This window comes from Delphinus delphis, chromosome 18 (assembly GCF_949987515.2).
Source record: "Delphinus delphis chromosome 18, mDelDel1.2, whole genome shotgun sequence".
In the NCBI taxonomy this organism is placed as follows: domain Eukaryota; kingdom Metazoa; phylum Chordata; class Mammalia; order Artiodactyla; family Delphinidae; genus Delphinus; species Delphinus delphis.
In genome coordinates this window covers 46,421,811-46,443,978 of record NC_082700.1, presented here as the reverse complement: position 1 = coordinate 46,443,978, position 22,168 = coordinate 46,421,811, and the positions used below count along the sequence as shown (strand labels likewise).

At 35.7% G+C, this 22,168-nt stretch overlaps 1 protein-coding gene across 2 annotated transcripts in view; it reads right to left on the bottom strand.

The window, feature by feature from the left end:
• The window catches only part of PIBF1 (progesterone immunomodulatory binding factor 1), a 211,905-nt gene that overhangs the window by 18,511 nt on the left and 171,226 nt on the right, over positions 1–22,168 (bottom strand). The window contains exons 15-17 of one of the 2 annotated variants that reach the window (XR_009516771.1): positions 16,500–16,630; positions 14,090–14,254; positions 10,185–10,270 (exon numbers count right to left, since the gene is read on the bottom strand). Coding sequence is in view for 1 of the 2 variants with exons in the window: in XM_059995626.1 (XP_059851609.1) it covers positions 10,186–10,270; positions 16,500–16,630 (216 nt within the window). In the remaining variant the exon portion in view is untranslated. Of the gene's footprint in view, positions 1–10,184; positions 10,271–14,089; positions 14,255–16,499; positions 16,631–22,168 lie in introns of those variants that run through there. The other variant, XM_059995626.1, reaches the window with a different exon arrangement.

Here is a 22,168-nt window from a genome sequence, read left to right as displayed (position 1 = left end):
TTCTTTTTATGACTAAGTAATATTCCATTGTATGGCTATACCACATTTTGTTTACCCATTCATCAGCTGGTGAACATTTGGGTTGTTGTGAATAACGCTGCTAACATCTAACATTCATGTACAAGTTTTTGTGTAGACATGTTTTCATTTCTCTTGAGTATAAACCTAGTTGTGGAATTGCTAGGCCATATGGTAACTCTATGCTTAATCATCTGAGGAACTGCCATAATGTTCTGTCAACACTGTTTTATCTACTTCCTTTCTAGTTATTTTGAAATATTTTAGAGCAGATTTCAGACCTCAGATCATTTCACTTGTAAATACTTCAGTAGAGATTTTTAACAGATAAAGATTAAAAAAACCCAACCCCACAATATCATTATCATATCTAACACTATAGTTTAAAAGAAAATGTAAATTTATTTCAAAGTCATCTATCAATATTCTAAGTGCTCAATGAGAATTTTAAATTATTAATATTATCAAAACAAATTTTTAACATAGTTCAATGTATGATTTTTGAAGAAGTAAAAATACACCTTGAATGTCAATGGCACTATATTCTAAACAATACACAAAACAGATTTTGTATGGCAAATTAACATTCATGTAGTATTTACTATGTGCCAGGCTTTGCACTAAGTATTTTACATAAAAATTTAATCCTCTCCCAAATACCAAGAGGTAGATATGACTTCAATTTTCAAGATAAGGAAACTGAGGTTTAGAAGATTTTAAGAAATATAGCCAAGGACTTCCCTGGAGGCGCAGTGGTTAAGAATCCGCCTGCCAATGCAGGGGACATGGGTTTGAGCCCTGGTCCAGGAAGATCCCACATGTCGTGGAGCAACTAAGTCCATGTGCCACAACTACTGAGCCCACGTGCCACAACTACTGAAGCCTGCATACCTAGAGCCTGTGCTCTGCAACAAGAGAAGCCACCGCAATGAGAAGCCCATGCACCGCAATGAAGAGCAGCCCTGGCTCGCCGCAACTAGAGAAAGCCCGCGTGCAGCAATGAAGATGCAATGCGGCCAAAAATTTAAAAAAAAAAGCCAGATTCATTAGCTATTAAGAAATGAAATCAGGATTCAAATGGGTTCAAAGCTGTCATTATTTAGACGTTATGTACACAGTAATGCGGATGCCTTCTGTCAAGGCCTTTGATAGCCGCAATTTCAGGTTTGGAAGGGAACTTCAAGTTATTTAACCTCTATACAAAACAAAGCAGAACAACAACAATAACACCTGAACAAAGCAAACAAAACATGTCTCCTTATAATATCTACCCTTAGGTTTTAATTTCAGCCTTTGTAGAGATGTATCGCAAGTCTATTTCTGCCTACTTTGAATTTCTTGTATCTCTCTAAGTCTTTTCTTCTCTAAACACCCCCAATCCATTAATCTCTCTTATGACTGAAAAGAATTCTTTTATCATCTTGATTATTTTCCTCTGATTATCTCCTAGTATTCAAAGTTTTGGGCCTAGGACAGAATAAAGAAAGGAGTCTTGACCAGAGCAGAGGGAAGTTAGGCTTATCTACTCCTTATTCTAATGCATTTCAGATGACAAACATTTTTGGAGTCATACCCTATCTACCACTGAAAGCTTAGTGAGAGCTCAAGTGTTTGGTGAATGAGACACAACTGTGCTGTCATAGCCTAGGGGATGTAACTAATCACCTACAACATTCTTTCCTAAATTTGGATATAATCTTAAGGTCATCTTCAACAGCGGAAGGTAGAGGAAGCTAGCAGTAACACACTGAAGTAGGCCCCTCTGAACTGAAATCTGCTGCGACTGTTGACTTAAAACACAAGTGTGGGCACCTTGATTCTGTTCTGATTGGTTTGCGCAGACCCCTTCACTCATCTGATTACTGAATAGTACCTTGGACTTCTAACTGCTTTGCCTTCTGGTATTCACGTCCTCTTGGTGCCTGGCTTTCCCTTCTATACCAGTATTCATCTAGTTGCTGTCTGGCCTTTACTACTTCAGTATAATCGGATAGTTTTTGACGCATGTTCTTGTTGATTTCCATCATCAATTTCAGACTCCAGACTCTATCCTCCATTTTGAGCCCTGGTGTCCAGAGCGTGACTCACTCCAGTGCCTGTACCTTCTCTGTGTTGTATTCCCTGCCTTCCCTCAGTGTCAGCTCCTTCATATGGGATATAGATTTGTTAAGTTTAAATTAAAATACTGCCAAATAAGACCATAATCATTTCACTTCATTGTTAATAATCTCTCCTGGCCAACATATTTCCAGAGACTTACTTTAATAGCTCTGCAGTTTGTTTTGCGTGTTTCCTTATACCCTAGAATTGTTTGGTTTGTTATAAACTGCTGCTGTTCTAGAAGTCATAAAAACACAGGGTTAGAAATGATAGCAAGAGGTCATTTACTTGTTCCTTACTGATAAAAAAGGGTCAGAGAAGTGTACTTACTATTTAAAAGAAAACATACCAAACTTCTAAAATGTAGTGGGAAAAATACACATTTCATTCTTTAAAAAAAAAAGCAAAAACAAAAACTAGAAAATGACAGGTCCATATGATACATAATAGATGTGAAAGTGTGATGTGAAAAAAGTTAAAAGAGCATATATACACAGATAAAGTATTTTTATCATGAGATAGAATGTTTCACACAAGACAGAATTTTATTTGCAGGACACAACAGAGATATTTGTAATTTTAAAGCTGATGATGAAAAGATGAAAAATGAAGCCAAAATACTTATAAAATCAAAATAATCTGACCTAGTTCTACTAAGTTTTGTATAAGTCCACATAAACATAGAGGTCCACAGAGTACAATCTAAAAAAATTTGTATCTTTTATGCAATTCAAAATTGAGGAGAGGGAACATTCAGTTGCTGCGTCTGTCAAATGGGTATAAGACCATCACAGAGCTCTTGGGACACTTTAGTATAACATAATTGGGCTGAAAAATTTTAAAACATTTTGGTAGGAAGAAGTTATAAAAACTCAAGATATTATTACTACTTTTATACAGTAGGTTTAGTTTTGTCATACTTAAAGTATATTTAAATTCAACATTCACAAATGAGTATTTTTTGCAATAGTTTACTCCCTGAATTTCCTCAGATCTAAATTCACATACCTTTATATGGAAAAAATAAACATTCTAAAACTTTATAGGGAAAATATGACTTATACTGTTATGTGTTTTAGGTTTCCACTATAATAACTGTCTTTAAAATATACATTTACATCTAGGAAATCAAAAACAAACTTGAACTTGAAGAGCACCACTACGATGAGAAATGTATGAATCTGAGAAATAATTACATCTTCATTTAAAGAAAAATTAACTTACCCACACACTTTTTGTTTTTTTTAGTCATACTGACTGTTCTGACTGTAAAATTTAAGTACATATGTGTATACGAAAATCGTGTAAAAAGGTATTCTTAAGAAAATTTCAAAACAGTTAAGTATGAACCAAAAAGAATGACACACATATAGAAATATGTAATTTGTTTGAACCCTTTATGAAGTGGATTGCCTAAGGGGCACTTGTGATGCTGAAATGTCCCTGAAACTTTCCGAGAAATCACAAAGAACACAGGAGTTAGAGTCCTGGAACATAAACATACCATAAAAGAATGATAATTATACTGTGACTTCACTTTTCAGAAACCTGGCTAACTGCAGGGTTTGTTTTCTTTTTGTTAAGTGACATTCACTGCAATAAAAGGCAAGTTATCTGGAACCATGGGAGTTAGTCCAACCAGGTAAGTGTGAGGCCTTGCACACGCTAGGCACTTAGTAAGAAGTGGTTGGTTAAATGCTGGTTAAATACTAACTGAAATGCTTGTGGACCTTGAGAGAGATTATTGGCAGAAGTAGTGAGTGAAAGGGTAGAAGAATCTCAGGTTTGAGAAACAGATTTCTTATATTCCACAAATATTTACTTTTGAGGAGAGAGAATGTGAATATATTAAAGGCTGGTTTCTAATTTGACAGCTTCTAGTGCAATTATTATTGAAGGTTGGAAAAGATCATAGTTAGTTTAACAAACATTCAATTGAATACTTACCAAATACTGTGTTAAAGGCTAATACACAAAGGAAAACTAGGCACTCTATTGGCAAGACAGATGAGTAATTGTGATATATAGTGATAGGAATATTAATACAAGTATTTTTAAAGTTATGGGAAAGAAGTAAAAAAAAAAGATAAGTTTTTCTTTATTGAGTTATGAAGGGCTTCAAAGAATAGATAACATTTGAACTGACTCTTGAAAAGGAAGGAAAAGAGGGAAGGGTCCTACATTCACTGAGTTACTGTCACATGCCAGGAATGTACTATATTGTTTAATTCTCATATAACCCTGTAAAGTAGATATTACCTTTATTTATACATGAGAAAATTGAGTTTAGAGGGGTTAAATTATTGTCTCAAGAATCCATAGCTATTAAACTGTGGGCTTTAAGTGATTATGACATGTTGGCGTAGGTTCATCATTTGTACCAAATGTCCACACTCTGGGGAGGCTGTGCATCGGGGGCGGTGGCAGGGGGGTATATGGGAAATCTCTGTACCTTCCTCTCAATCTTGCTGTGAACTTTAAACTGCTCTAAAAAATTGTCTTCCAAAAAAAAAAAAAAAAAAAGAATCCATAGCTATTAAGTAGCAGAGCCATCTTGCCTGTCTGACTGCTGGCATTTCCCACAGTATTTCAAAATATAGGTGATGTAAGGAATATAAGAGTAATTCCAGCCTTAGAATTTAAGAAGAGAGCTGAACAAGTAGATATGTAATTCTGGGTTAATCCAGCTGTCCACCTTCTCCATGGTTACACCTAGCATGCTGAGTGTAAGCTGCTAGAGAAAAATTACACAGAATGGCACTACTACAAATATATGACATTTCATCTTGGCAATTATTTGTTTCTGTAATGTACATCACTCATTTATTACATAGCTATTTCAAACTTCTATTTTCCTCAAAACTCTGATCTTATCATGTGTCTTGCCCATTAGAAAACAACCATTATATGGGAACTCCCTAAATTCTTACCACCAAACCTACTAACTTATTACTTTTAACGTAATTTTGATTTCTCCCCTGCAAAATGTGCCCCACCTGTCTAAAGTTAAATCCCATCACTTCGCCCTGGATCTGCTCCTTTCCCAACACTTTTGCTCAATTGATCATCCTCTCTCTTTTGTACTTTCAATGTCTCTCTCTGTTTGGTTCCTTCCTATCCCCATTTAAGCCGGATACTCTCCAACTCTGGGAGGTAAAGGCCCTTGATCTCATGCTCCCTCCCTGATCACCTTATATTCTCTTATTCAAAGGGTTGCCTAGTTTTCCTTTTACTATTTTTCAACTTCTACTTATTTATCAGTTCACTGCAATCTGCCTTTAGTGCCACTGAAACTGCTTTTTTTAAACATCTTGTTAAATCCAAATACCATTTTCTTTTTCATCTTTGTTCGACTTGGCCCCTTGGCAGCCTAAGCCACTGCTGACAACTTCCTCCCTTCTGAATGCTTCTGGCTTCCCGTGGGTCTACTCTTTTCCTGAGGCACCTGCCATTTCTCTGGTCACTCCTCACTCTTCTTTGAGTAAGCATTTTTTGCTCTGCCCAGCCCTTAAATATTAGTGCTCATCAAGAATCTGTCCTAGGCCTTTTTCTGTTCTCACGCTATATACCCTTACTAGTTCATTTAATCTACTTCCAAGTAAAGCACCATCATTATGCTGTTGACTCTCAAATCTCTACCTCCAGATAACTTCTCTTTCTTGGGCTCCAGAAACTACATTTTTAACTCTCTACTGAATATATCCACTTAGATATTTTCTTGAGTTCTTCTTTCCCAAACCTATTCCTCCTATGTTCTTTGTAGCACCACCATAAACCCAGGATACAAGCCAAAACCCTGGGCATCAATTCTCATTCCTCCTCTCTTCATCATTCTCTAAATTCAGTCAGTCACGAAGCCCAGTGATTCTGCTTTCTAAATAGTTTTCAAATTGGTCCCTGCTTTTTGGACACCATCATCACCAGTTTAGTTCACGATACCACCTATTGCTCAATGAAATACTGAAATAGCTTCCTAAGTGGGGCTCTTACCACTCCCCCTAATACAGCTGCAAAAGAAATCAGAAAAAGGCTTTTATATCAGTTTCTTAAAATTATGCTCAGTATTCTATTAGATACATGGCTGATTAAAGATACTTCTCCTACTTTTGGAAGCTTAGATTCTAAGGACACATGATGACATATATACAAATAAAAGCAGAATTAAAATTTCCAAAGGTGTTCAGCAAATCTTGTTTCATTAAGGCAAATATGAGTGGATAAATATGAATGAAAAATGAAGGCCATTAAAGAAGACTCGAGAGGTATGCTCAACGAGAGAGAAGCCATTCTAAGGAATCACATTTCGTATACTCAAAACTGAATGTTTAATTTGAAGCCCTGACAATGTTAACTAAGAGTGAGATCCTATCAATCTTTTCCTTTACCTTTTGTAAAACCTAATTATTTAAGATTTATATTTTATATTTTTATACCTAAAAGCTCTTAGCATAAATGAAGACATTTAAGGGTAAAAAAGATTACATTCCACTTGAAAGACAAAGAAAAAGTTATTCTGAAGCATCAAAAGTGAAAGAAAAGAAAAAAAAGATTACAACACCTGGATAAGATATTCAGCTCTGACTTTTCTGGCAACTAAGACGAAAAGGAAGCACATTAAATTACATAGTTTTCATTTTCTGTAAAAAAGACAGAAGGATATAACTTCATCTACAGAGGCACAAATTTTCCTGGAACTCACACAAGCAGTAATTCATCCTGAGATTTTTGTCTAAATGGGACTAAGGAGAAAGATCATAAGCTTTTGTTTCAGAAAAAAAAAGAAAAAAGTTTCGACAGTAAGTACGGTTGAGTTGCTTAACTCTTATCAGCATCAGTTTCATCTGTAAAAGTAGGGACAATGATATTTATCTCAGGGTACTGTAGCAAAGACTAAATTATGTAATATAAATGGAAGTACTTAGTAGATTGCCTTACATAGTTTCATGAAACAAAGAGAAATGACACCAGATTTTATTCCGATCTTCTATAAAGGCAGAGGTCATGACATTCAATTGTGCCTTAATGGAAGGAATTTTGTTAGGAGAGATATTTTGCCCCTTTCCCCTGCTCTCTGCTTTCCGAAGGTTTCACTGAATACAGGGACAGAACCTGGAGAATTCAGAATAGACGGACGTGGACAGATATGAGATCGCAATTCAATTTATGATCACATCTTTCAGTTAGTATTTTTTGTGCAGATCCTTTAACCTAATACATTTACTCATCTCAGCTGAGCTTTGTAGTCTGAAAAGGCAAACTAAAAAAGGCTATTTTTCTCCATACTCACCCTCTCTTCACTTTTTTTTATTATTAGGTTAATACATTTTCTCTAAAGAAGAGAATAAAAATCACCTAATACACTTTCCAAATACACACCACCATTTTTTTTTTTTTTTTTTTGCGGTAAGCGGGCCTCTCACCGTCGTGGCCTCTCCCGTTGCAGAGCACAGGCTCCGGACGCGCAGGCTCAGCGGTCATGGCTCACGGGCCCAGCCGCCCCGCGGCATGCGGGATCCTCCCGGACGGGGGCACGAACCGGTGCTCCCTACATTGGCAGGCGGACTCTCAACCACTGCGCCACCAGGGAAGCCCCACACAACCATTTTTGAATGTATAAATGCTAGAAGTTTATAGAATAAGAGGCCACTATGGATTTTATCATTCCTGGAAACCCTTAAGACCACAATTGAACTCCCAACGTGAGAGAATTTTTAAGCTAACAGTTTTGAGCTAACACGAATAGAAAATAAATCTTCTGTGGCCATGCCTCAACTATCCTAGCATTGTCAACCTAGAACTATCCCACTCATTTTCTTTTTTCATGTAACACATATTGGATAACTATGTAAATGAGGTGGGGATCTCATTTCATATTACCATAAACAGTCTTACCAGAACTAAGTGACACCACTTAAAAAGTTAGAGCAAGAGCTGCCCAGTGCAAAAAGAAAATGAAACACTTTAAATGTTCATTTGGTCTCTTTATGAGTCACTAATTTAAACTGAGAAAATTTAGCTGATTGAAGCAATGATTCATACTAGATCATTTTCACAGGGTCCTGACTAGGGTGAGGCAAGGTCTCAGGTGCCAGCGCTGCACTGTGCATGCCTCTGAGAGGGGGCACCTCCTCTATTCTGTGCCTTCAGTGCCTGGCTGCCCTCACCTTAGTCTCAGCCCTGATTTTAACTTGCAAAAAATTTTATTTATCCAAGTTATTCTTATTCAACTGTTATCTATTGGCTATTCTGGGCACTTCACCCAATTCCCCTGACACCATTTCTAGATGATATGCATCTTTGAGCTGCTTCCAGGAATATTCGCTAGTTCATCTCTCTCAATAATTTCCTTCCAATAATTTCTTCCCAAATACCTGATATATCTTTCCCAGACTAGGAAACAATGTCTTCAGGATACTCATAAACCAATGATCTGTTTTGAGCATTTTTTCTCTGTTAGGACAGCAAAACGGTAAAAACATGGCTAAGACAAGGCAGTGATAGTACAGTGGAAAAAATTCATGGATTAAAAAACTAGGCTTAACGGTACCAACTGCTGGCAAGGATGCAGAGCAACTGGAACTCTCATTCACTGCTGGTGGGAATGCAAAAGATACAGTCACTTTGGAAAATAGTCTGGCAGTTTCTTACAACATGAAACACTTTCCATATGACCCAGCAGTCCTGCTCCTCGTATTTACCAAGAGAAATGGAAACTTATATTTACACAAAAATACGTACACAATTGTGTACAGCAGCTTTATTTATAGGCACTCCCAAATGAAAACAGCTCAAATGTCCATCAGCTGGTGAATGGATTAACAAACTGTGGTATATCCATACAATGGAATACTACTCAGCAATAAAAATTAGGACAAATTACTAATATTTACAACAACATAGATTGATCTGTTTTATGGTAAGTGAAAAAACCGAGACTAAAAAGACTAATAGGGCTTCCCTGGTGGCGCAGTGGTTGAGAGTCCACCTGCTGATGCAGGGGACACGGGTTCGTGCTCCGGTCTGGGAAGATCCCACATGCCGCTGAGCGGCTGGGCCCGTGGGCCATGGCCTCTGGGCCTGAGCGTCTGGAGCCTGTGCTCCACGGTGGGAGAGGCCACAACAGTGAGAGGCCCGCGTACCGCAAAAAAAAAAAAAAAAAAAAAAAAAAAAAAAAAAAGGCAAAACTATAGGAATAGAAAACAGATCAACTGGAGTTAGGGAAAAGGGTCACTACAAAGGGGTCAAGAGGGAATTTTCTGGGGTGATGGAACAATTTTATATATTGATTATGGTGATGGTTACACAACTGTACGCATTAGTCAAAAATCATAGAAACGTATGCTGGAAAGGGTAAATTTTATTGTATATCATATCTCAATAAATCTGACTTAAAAAAAGGAAAAAAAAACTGGGGTTATCTCTTAGTTACCACCTGGCTCTGGGGAAGCCACCAAAACCTGATTTTCTTCTTTTATAAAATAGGGATTCTGTTACCTTTAAAATATTTTTTGTGAGGAACAAATTAAAAGAAAACTTATGAATTTTGAAGTTCAATACAAATATTTTACACCAGGCACTGGCCATACAATGATGAATAAGACAGAGGTACACTAAAGAAATGTACTGTCTAGGGACTTCCCTGGTGGTCCAGGGGCAAAGACTCAGCACTCTCAATGCAAGGAGCCTGGGTCTGACCACTGGTCACGGAACTAGATCCCACATCCTGCAACTAAGAGCCCACATGCCACAACTAAAATATCCCGCATACCACAACTAAAGATACTGCATGCCACAACTAAGACCTGACGCAGCCCAATAAATATTAAAAAAAAAAAAAAGAAATTTACTGTCTAGAGGGAGAAAGGAATAAGACAGATAATTATTAAATAACATGGAAATTCAATGACAGAGATATGAACAAGGCAATAGGGGCCATCAAGAAGGAGCATTCCAGGAATAAGAATTAACTCATAATGAACACAGACTACTGGGATCCAATAATCTTAACCCAATATGATTTTGAAAAAGCCTAAGGTGGTAAAAATTATGACAAAATGGAAAAAGTACCTCACGATGATTCAGAAGTTGTTCCAAATCTAATGCCATTTGATTCTTCATGTGCTGTAAAGCTGACTTTTCTTTATTTAAATTGCTGGAAAAAAAAACCCACCAAGTTTTTAAAAGTTGTCATACTAATATAAATTTAATTAACAAATAATAAATAGCAAAAGACTAAAGCTGATGGTTTGAATTAAAGAAAAATTAAATTTATAGTTCATAAAGATATCAGATCAGTGACTACAATGTTTGATTCAATCATTGGCCTGGCTATTTTATAAGAATACTTTTTCTTTTCACAACTATTTGACAATGCAACTGAGATGCTTTCTGAGAATACTTTCCTGCCTAGTAGGGGCATAAAATTGGTGTTTTAAAGATGACTGGTTACTCCTGAAATGTAAAAAGATGAAGTGGGACTTATATAAAAGGTAAAAAGAAAGTACGTATGGGCACCATATTAAAATTTGAGACACTGAAAGTCAAATTACAACATTTATCCTTAAAACTGAAAGTAGTATCTTATAATTTATCACATACTAAATTACCAGGTATATAACTGAGTGAGATAAATGAACCAGATATTTGATCTACAGTAAACTCGGGGAAACAATTTTTTTTTTTTGCGGTACACAGGCCTCTCACTGCTGTGGCCTCTCCCGTTGCGGAGCACAGGCCATGGCTCACAGGCCCAGCTGCTCCATGGCATGTGGGATCTTCCCGGACCGGGGCACAAACCCGTGTCCCCTGCATTGGCAGGCAGACTCTCAACCACTGCGCCACCAGGGAAGCTCTCGGGGAAACAATTTTTGTCTCCAAATTCTTAGTTCAATCTTCAACTTCTAAGTCCGCATTGTGAATTTCTCTTTGAAATGACCTATCTTCTGATAGGAAAGGGTGAGAAGCCTAATTGTAAGGACATGTTAATATTTTAAAACATAAATATTTGAGGCCTGTCTTATACTGTCTGGAGTTTGATTATTCAACTCTAAATAAAAATATTTAGTTTGATTATTCAACTCTAAATAAAAATATTTAGAACCATTAAATAAAATATTCTTTGAAAGACATTGGGATGAGTCTACCCAGACAGCACTACAAGGATTAAGAAAAGCAACACTTAATTGAAGCAACGTAATTCCTTGAATGTCAAAACAAAATCTGTAAAGGTAAAATTAATGAGAATTGTTTTGCTGAACAGGTAAGATGTTTTAAGTTATACTTTAAGAAAATAGAATGCCACCAATTTTCAAAATATTAGGGAGAAGTTTTTTTAAACTCAGTGAATAGTAGTAGTATTCTGCAAGCACTGGTAATTCCAAGGACTTAAGAGTAAAAAAAAAATGTACATTTTCCTCCCTCCTACTAATTGAGAACTTCCCCAAGGAAGCATCAGAGTTTGTCCTTTGAAAAGACTAGATGGAACTCTGACTTCTGTTTCCAACTGTGCCACTGACTCAACTGTGTGGTGTAAAGCACGACACATACCACCCCACTGAACCTGTTTTCACATCCGTAAAAGTGGAAAATAATACTCATGTATGTCAAAGGGACATGTGAATTATCTAATGAATGATTACATAAAACTCTACAAAATGCTATATCGTTTTACTAATTTAGATGAGAAACAGTCATCAGAGGAAAACAGTAATTAAATGTCAATAAAGGTAAGCAGCTCAGCATAAAAACAAACTGACTTTTGGAGTTAGGCGTCAGAGATCCTACTGAGCTGAGGAGTTGAAAAGAACTAGATGATAAAAAGGAAACTGAGTGCTGTGTTCTGCTTGAGTCCCCCAAAGCATGGTAAAGATCAGGTGTTTCTGTAACTTTAAAATTCTCTCTTTAGCTAGGGTCACACTGAAGACAAAATATTTCTCTTTCTCTTTTTCTTTCTTTTATTTTTCTATTATTTTTTGGCTGTGTTTGGTCTTCGTTGCTGCATGTGGGCTTTCTCTAGTTGCGGCGGGCAGGGGCTACTCTTCATTGCAGTGCACGGGCTTCTCACTGCAGTGGCTTCTCTTGTTGCAGAGCACAGGCTCTAGAATGTGCAGGCTTCAGTAGTTGCGGCACGTGGGCTCAGTAGTTGCGGCGCGTGGGCTCAGTAGTTGCGGTGTGCGGGCTTAGCTGCTCTGTGCCATCTGGGATCTTCCCGGACCAGGGCTCGAACCTGTGTCCCCTGCACTGGTGGGTGGATTCTTAACCACTGAGCCACCAGGGAAGTCCCCAAAATATTTTTCAAAGTGAAAATAAATGTTCAGTAAATACGAATAGGAATATTCAAGGAACAGATGTGTTCATATACATGCACATATACATGTTCGTATACATGTACCCACATACACACAGAATGTAAACATGCGCTTACATGCAGTACATACATGGGTGCGCTCGCACAAACACATACACAGATACACAGACACACACACGTAGGCTCTCAAACACCAACAGACCCATTAAATAAAGTGTAGTGTAATAGGAACGGAATGTTGATGTAATTAAAGAATTTTGACTGAATAATTCATTAGAAATGCTTTCTATGTAGTGTTTAATTTCTTCAGAATAAAGTAAGTATTCCATATTTAAATAACAAAACTAAACATATAACATGGAATAAAAGGTAAGTGGATAAACTGGTTGACAAAGCAACTCAGTTCTATTTGCAAGACGTTGGCTCCACAGACAATACTTGGATATATATTTTCAAAGTCTTAGGCTTCTCTTTCTTAAATTACAAGGGAGACTACCTTCAACACGTGGGTCTCTAAAACTGAATACGATGATGATTATACTCTGTGTTCTTCCACACACAGTAATTACTCAATAGAAGTTTAGTCTCCATAAGACATTTCATAACAGTGGAAACTTACCTTTAAAAATACAAAGCTTCTATGCGTGACTCATAAAGCAACTACAAAACAAATCTCCTTATGAGCACGTCTACCGTGAATGGTATATTACACCCATAATTGTTCAATTCACTGTTAATTATTACTCAGAAATTCATGTTTATGGCTCTGTTTCACCTGCTATATGAAAACATATTCCTGATATATTGTTCTTTAACTTCCTGGATCAATATACTCTGGCCTAGCCTTATAAGTGCCTAAGTAGTCTTTTCTTCCTAAATGACTAGTTAACGATAAATGGAGAATTGAAAACAGAGAAAGAAAACTTATACTAATTATTCTCTTTCCGTGCTTCCTTTGGTCCTGAACTATAGATCAAACACTATAACCCAGATTGTCTCTTATAGATTGGTGGAGGAGAGTTAAAAGTACTACTTTTAGAACAGAGTATTACTTTAATGACAGTTAGTAGTGATATCTCAAATGTTAGCTTTTAACATGTTTATCACGATTTCATTTTAGTGCATGTTTGCGCTAATCTTTCTAGGCATTGAATAAATTGTATCGATGGCTAAATTGGCAAGTTGTGGATGTGATATTGTTTTATTTTGTAAGAAAATGATAAAATTTATATTCAGTTCTTTAAAGAGCTTTTATTGTATAAGCTAGAGAAACATTTACAAATTAACCAGTTAATGTAAGTATTCTTTACAATTAAAATCCACACCCAGCAAAAAGTAACAGGAATGATCAAGGAACATAATCACTTAGTCATCTTTTTGGATGGATCATCGAATGTTTAAATTTCGAATTAATGAAGGACAAAAGGAAGGGAGGTAACATTTACTGAGCTCCTCCTGTGTGCCGGAAGCTTTTTATATATGTTACTTCATTTAATTCTCACAACTACCCCTTGATGTTCACATTAGTATCTACATTTTACAGACACATTTACCATGAGAAGAGAAATCAGGCTGACGTGTAGTCAAAGCCCAGGATAATTCTACTCTATTTGAAATGCCGTTGGCTCAGAGTCAGGGTGATGGTAGATAGAAATGTGATCTAACCTGTTGTATCTGACTTGTTGATTGTATTGTATGGCATCACATCCTTTCATTCACGTCATCAGGGTACAGCTACAGCATCTCACAAGCCATAATTAAAATTCGGAAAGCACCTTAACTTTTCACATTAGAAGATAGTTGCTTCAATGAAGAGCAAGACTTCATATCCTGTGAAATATTAGTTCAGAATCTACTAAAATAGTATACAATAAATATATGAGACACAGACAGCTTTAAAGCCTTCAGATGTTTAGCACACAAAATATTTTTTTTTGTTTAATTCCATAATTGGCATAGTTCTTGTGATTACTGTTGCTGTAATTAAGGGAGTCCTAATTTTTGTCAAAATTCAGCATATTTTGAGAAATGTTATTTCTCACTTCAAAGATAATTTTCAACATAAAAATGTGTTAAATATAAGACAATACTAGTAATAGCAAACATTTAAAAAGCATTTTTAACAATGTATAGGAATAGTGCTATATATATTACAAAGGTTATATCATTTAATCCTCTGAATAACCATGTGAATTAAGTGCTGTTGGTGCCACTCTCATTTCACAGATGAGAAAATTGGCTATAGGGTCCAATACCATAGCTATTAGCTAGCCACAAGTGGCAATGAAAATTAATATTAATTTAATTCAAATGAAATTAAAATTTTAGTTCCTCAGTAACACTAACCATATTTCAGATGCCCAATAGCCACATGTAGCTAGCAGCTACCATACTGGACAATGCAGATAGGGAATTTTTTTTTTTTATTATGAAATATTTCAAGAGAGAAACTATAACAATGTATCTGTCACCCAGCCTCAACAATTATCAACTCATTAAAAGCCTTCCTTTTAACCACTATTCTACACTTTTTTTTTTTTGCTTCTCTTCGTTAATTACATTAGTTAAAGAAAAATTATCCCTTATTCAGATTAGAACATAGGGAGGCAGTATAACACAATGGTTAAGAGTATGGAATTAGAAAGCAGACAGATCTGGATTCAAATTTTGGCCCTATCACAAAACTAATATGTTTTTATTTTTTTTTTATTTTTTTTTTTTACTAATATGTTTTTAGATGACAAGTTGCTAAATTTCTCTAGGGCTGAATTTGTTCATCATTACAATTTTCTCCTGTAGCTGGCTATTATTTTTCTTTATATTAAACATTTTCAGCTTTCCTAGTTCTTAGTAAAATAACTATTCAAATAAACTTACTTGAAGGTAACTGTGAAAGAGGTAATTTTTTCCACAGGCCTTTTATATATCCCTGCTCCAAGATTACAAAGGTAAGACAAAACACTATACAAAACTTCAAATATATCAAATATATAGTATGGAAAGAAAAGGTTCTCTTTGGGGTTCTTTCCTCAATTTCCTTAAGATAAGCAAGTCTCCAGTGAATGATGAGACATAATTTCTATTGCTCCCAATAGCTATTTATAGAACTATTTAATTAATTCACTGAATTGATTTATTAATGCTGGTTATGAATATTCTAAATATTAATTTTAACTTTAAAATTAATCTACAAATAAATTGTTACTCATGTTGACATTTAAAACATAAATGTGATTTAAAATTACTTCATTATATTGTCAAAAAATTCTGATCAGGAATAAAGTTTTGGACCAATTATTTTGGTGGGGTAGAAACGAGAGGAAAAGATAACTACTCTGATTTATCAAAAAGAACACTCACAGTTTGGAGTTAATTACCAGCAGTTTTATATTTTTGGTTATATATCTTAGGAAACCTGAATTTAACAGCTATCTTTTCCAATAACTATATTTTTCAATAAACTACCTTTTCTAATTCCTTAATTTAAGAATTTTCTCTCCCATCTAATTCTTTGCTTCTACCTTTATAAATTGGTTGATAATTTATCTACTTACTTATTCTAAATAATCTTAAGATCTAATAACAAGCCAACTAACTAAGCATCCATGAATTAAAACCTCTTTCTTTATATAGAATCATTCTTCTACTGTTATTTAAAAAGACTAAAATGATCATATAGATGAACAGGTAAAGAATTTGAATGATTATTCAGTGGAGCAAGTCTTTTGGATAAGGTGTCATGTAAGAAAACAATTTCAATCTAAGGAAGTGAAAGGAATTTATTTACATCGAGGTAATTCATGGTTTACTTCATGTAAAGGGTCAGTGGAAGAAACGCCTAAAAATTCCTTGGTAAAGTCAACATGAATCTAAGTAAATTTGTACATTTTATCTGTTTGTGAACACCTTAATGTGATGTGACTTAGTTTTTCTAAGAGAAATTGAACTCATTACATTTAAGACCCCCTTCGTTATTTCAATATTTTCTTCACAATTTCCAACCTGAATTCGTCTATAGCAGTATTGTGCTTACAATGCCTTTATTACTCAAATAAAAGATTTGTAGATGGTTTACCTGACGTCTTTCTCAAGTTGGGTAATACACTCCTTCAGTGAATCAATCTTAGAATCTCTCTGACGCACTGATTCAATGAGATACCTGTAAGGTTGTTGAGTCTGGTTTAACAGAGAATTGGCCCTGTCAAGCTAAAGAAAAACAGATTTCATTAAAATCTAGACAATTTTATAAGAACCTAAAATTGTTCAGAATGTTCTAGCACAGATACAGTACACCAACTCTCCCTTATATGAATTACTCTGAAAAGCTCTTCCTGTATAAATTCGAAGGTTTTAAAAATTATTAATCAACATAACTATTCTTTAGCTAAAAATGAAACTTTTATTTGAACTTTATTTCTACTCAAAATAATATAATCACAGGATAATTTAGTAATTTTTCATGTCTTCATATTCCCTTCCATCTTTACTTATGTACCTAAACCACTATGTATAATTTACGTACCTAAATCACTATGTAAAATTAAAATTTTAAACGATTATGTTTAAAATATAAACAACATACAATTTACCATTTTATCCAATTTACAGTGTACAATTCAGGGGCATTAAGTACATTCTTGATGTGTAACCATCACTAGTATCTATTTCCAGAACATGTTCATCAACCCAAACAGAAACTCTATACCCATTAAGCAAAAACACTCCTCTTATCCCCCATTTCCTGGAAACCCCTATTCTCTCTGTCTGTATTTGCCTATTCTAGATACCTCATGTAAGTGGAATCATATGACATTTGTCATTTTTTGTCTGCTTAATTTACTTATTGTAATGTTTTCAAGGTTCACCCAGGTTGTACCATGTATCAGAACTTCATTCCTTTTTATGGCTAAATAATATTCCAATGTATGTTTATAGTATATTTTGTTTATTCATTCATCTGTTGGTGGATACTTGTGTTGTTTCCACTTTTTGGCTATTGTGACCAATGTTGTGGTATATAAATATCTGTTTTGAGTCCCTGTTTTCAATTCCTTTGGGTATCTACCTAGGAGTGGAGTGGAATTGCTAGGTCATATGATAATTCTATATTTAACTTTTTGAGGAACTGCCAGCTGTTTTTCATAGTGGCTGCATCATCTTACATTCCTACCAGAAATGCACTTGGTTCCAATTTCTCCACATCCTCGCCAACAAAGTTATTTTATGTGCCTATTGGCCATTTGTATATCCTCTCTGGAGAAATGTCTATTCAGGTCTTTTGCCCATATTTTAGTTAGGCTGTCTTTTTTTTTCTTTTTTTTTGCTGTTGAATTGTAGGAGTTCTTTATATATTATGGATATTAAGCCCTTATTAGCTGTATGATTTGCAAATATTGTCTCCTATTCTGTGGGTTGTCTTTTCACTATCTTGATATGGCCCTTTGGATCACAAAAGTTTTTAATTTTGATGAAATCCAACTTACCTACTTTTCTTTTGTTGTCCATACTTTTGGTGTCATTTTAAAGAAACCACTGCCAAATCCAAGGTCATAAAGATATTCTCCTATGTTTTCTTCTATAAGTTTTATACCTTTCTTTTTGAAATTTAGGACTTTGATCCATTTTGAGTTAATTTTTGTATATAGTGTAAGACATGGGTCTAATTTCAATCTTTTACACACAGATATCCAATTTTACCAGCACCATTTGTTAAAAAGACTGTCTTTTCTCCATTGAGTGGTCTTGGCAACCTTACTGGAAAAACCATTAACCATATATGTGAGATTTACTTCTGGGCTCTGTATTCTATTCCATCAGTCTTATATGTCTATCCTTAAGCCAGCACAACACTGTTGTGGTTACTGTAACTTCACAGTAAATTTTAAAATCTGAGTTTTTCAACTTTTGTTTTTTAAGATTGTTCTGGCTATTTGGGGTCACCTGAAATTCCACATGAATTTTAGAATGGGTTTTTCTATTGCTGCAAAAACATGCCTTTGGGATTCTGATACAGACTGCACTGAATCTGTAAGCTGTTTTGGGTGGTACTGTTATCTATCTTAACAATATTAAGTCTTCTATATACAGATGGCTAACAGGCACATGAAAAGATGTTCAACATTGCTAATCATCTGAGAAATGCAAATCAAAATCACAGTAAGATACCACCTCACACCTGTCAGAACAGCTATCACCAAAAAGACCACAAATAACAAATGTTGGAGAGGATGTGGAGAAAAGAGAACCCTCGTGCACTGTTGGTGGGAATGTAAATTGATACAGCCACTATGGAGAACGGTCTGAAGTTTCCTTTAAAAACTAAAAATAGAACTACCATATGATCCAGCAATCCTATTCCTGGGCATATATCCAGAAAAGATGAAAACTCTAATTTGAAAAGATACACACACCCCAATACTCACAGTAGCATTACTTACAATAGGCAAGACATGGAAGCAACCTAAGTGTCCATCAACAGATGAATGGATAAAGAAGATGTGGTATACACACACACACACACACACACACACACACACACACACACACACACACAATGGAATACTACTCAGCCATAAAAAAGAATGAATTTTTGCCATTGGCAACACCATGGATGAACTTGGAGGGTATTATGCTTAGTGAAATAAGTCAGACAGAGAAAGACAAATACTATAATGTTATTTATCTGTGGAATCTAAAGAATACAACAAACTAGTGAATATAACAAAAAAGAAAAGGACTCTCAGATATAGAAAAGAAACTAGTGGTTATCAGTGGAAAGAGGGAAAAGAGGGAGGGGGAAGAGAGGGGTAGGGGAAGTACAAACTAGTAGGTATAAAATAAATAAGTGGGAACTCCCTGGCGATCCAGTGGTTAGGAGTCCATGCTCTCACTGCTGAGGGCCCGGGTTTAAACCCTGGTTGGGGAACTAAGATCTCACAAGCTGAGTGGCCAAAAAAAAAAAAAAAAAAGCTACAAGAATATATTGTACACCACAAGAAATATAGCCAATAGTTTATAATAAATATAAATGGAGTATAATCTTTAAAAATTGTGAATCACTATGTTGTATACCTCAAACTTAAACAATGTTGTAAATCAATGATACCTCAATTTAAAAAATTAAAGAAAATAACCCCCAAACCAACCAACCAACCAACAACCAACCAAAAAACAATCTTAAGTCTTCTAATCCATTAGCCTGGGATGTCTTTCCATTTATTAGGTCTTCTTTAATTTCTTTCAGGAATGTTTTGTAGTTTTCAGTGTACAAGTCTTTCTCCCCTTTGATCAAATTTATTTCTATTTTATTTTATAAATGAAATTGTTTTAGTTCCTTTCTGGATTGTTCAATGTTAATATACTATGTACAACTTAGTACAGTTGTATACTATGTATATAGTTGTATATATACTATGTTGTATACTATGTACAACTTTATATTATTCTTTTTTACTTTACCTTATATCATAATCATTCTTCCAGGCTGTTAGAATACCTTCATTTATATTTTTGTATTTTTAATGGTTACAAAACTGTCTAGTAAGCCAATGTGCTAAAGTTTAATTACATTGTTTATACTAGTAAACATTTAGGATGCTATCAATTTTTGACTAGTATAAATAATGCTAAAACAAACTAGTTTTGTATTGTAGATGTTTTATCTTTTTCTCATATTTATTTATTTGGTTGTGCCAGGCGGGCTCCTTAGTTGTGGCAGAAGGGCTCCTTAGTTGCAGCACGTGGGATCCTTAGTTGTGGCTCGCTGGCTCCTTAGCTGTGGCATGTGAACTCTTAGTTGCGTCATGCATGTGGGATCTAGTTCCCTGACCAGGTATTGAACCCAGGCCCCCTGCATTGGGAGCTCAGAGTTCTATCCACTGCGCCCCCAGGGAAGTCCCTAGACGTTTTTTCTTAATATTTTGTTTGTTAAATTTTTTCAGAACAGAAGATGCACTAAGGTTAAAGGGGTATAACTATGTAATACTCTTGACACATAAGACCAAAGTTCTTTCTAAAGGATTTTATCATTTTATATACTCAACCAACCTTAAGTGTTTTTTTTTTTTTAATTAATTAATTAATTTTTGGCTGCTTTGGGTCTTCGTTGCTGCATGTGGCCTTTCTCTAGTTGCGGCGAGCGGGGGCTACTCTTCATTGTGGTGCACGGGTTCCGTTGCTCCGCGGCATGTGGGATCTTCCCTGACCAGGGCTCAAACCCGTGTCCTCTGCGTTGGCAGGCAGACTCCCAACCCCTGGGCCACCAGGGAAGTCCCAACCTTAGTTTTCTTTTTGCTTCTTCGTGTTTACTCTTTTTCTCCTAAGCAAATATGAAATGTATGCTAGAACAGGACTAAACACAGCACTGTCAGTATCAGGAGGCCCCTACTTTGGTATATAGTAAGTTCTCAAAAAAGGTATTCTAAAGTTGGATATGCAAAAACTGAACAATAAGAACAAAAGTGGTGGATATCTATTATTATAAGGATGGGGGGGTGGGGAAGGGAGTATTTTATTATGCAGAATAATAAATTATAAAATTCCTGATTTATGAACTTAAATGTCCTTTGACAAAAAATTTCTAGCTTTTTATATGAAAAAATTTTTTTTCCTCTTTCCTTTACAACCCCTAACGAGTTTGAGGCTAAAGATTTGCTATTTTTCTAGGACAAGAAATGATTTCTATTTCCTTCTCAAATAAACTACATTTACAAGTTCTATACATTTTTTTTTCAAATTAAGATCTAAACATATTTATTTTAGCACTGCAATTTTTTTTTACAAATTAATTAATTAGTTAATTTGTGGCTGTGTTGGGTCCTTGTTGCTGCGTGCAGGCTTTCTCTAGTTGTAGTCAGCGGGGGCTACGCTTCGTTGCGGTGTGTGGGCTTCTCATTGTCGTGGCTTCTCTTGTTGCGGAGCACGGGCTCTAGGCGTGCAGGCTTCAGGAGCTGTGGCACATGGGCTCAGTAGTTGTGGCTCATGGGCTCTAGAGCTCAGGCTCAGTAGACGTGGCACATGGGCTTAGTTGCTCTGCAGCATGTGGGATCTTCCCGGGCCAGGGCTTGAACCTGTGTCCCCTGCATTGGCAGGTGGATTCTTAACCACTGCACTACCAGGGAAGTCCGTAGCACTGCAAGTTTTTTGGTCTCCCTCTCACAGGGAAAAAAAAATAATGAGTTACTAGCAGTCTCGAAGCTGAAAGAGGAGAGAAGGGCAGGATGGGTATAGTGGAAGGTAGAGAGGAAGGCAGAAAGAATCAAAGGCAGAAACATTCATTGTGAAAATGATCAACCATGAGGTCCAGGTAGGTGAGGAGGAAAGTGAAGCCAAGAGGTGGCTGACCAACTGTTAGAGGATATCTGCACACAGTTTGAGGACCACTTTATAAAAGCTATGTAAACTATTCATCTAAATTATACTAGACATTTTTGTTATGGCTGCATTAAGTATAGCCCAGGAAAAAATTCCTCAAAGAATAAGAAATGAATAGTGAAAGGAAAGAAGACTTTTTTTGGACACAATTCATTGCAGTGAAAGGAGAGCCATAAAGAAAAAAATACCATAAATATTTTCTATAGTTTGGGTTTTAGTGTCCTTTTTCCTTGCTTTGGTAATCATTCTTTAAAATCTATTATAATGTCACTGGAATCTTATTACTCTACTAAGTTACTTTATGAACATTCAAATATGCAGCTGGACAAAAATAAAACTAAGTCCTACTTACCTGTACAACCAGTTTCACTA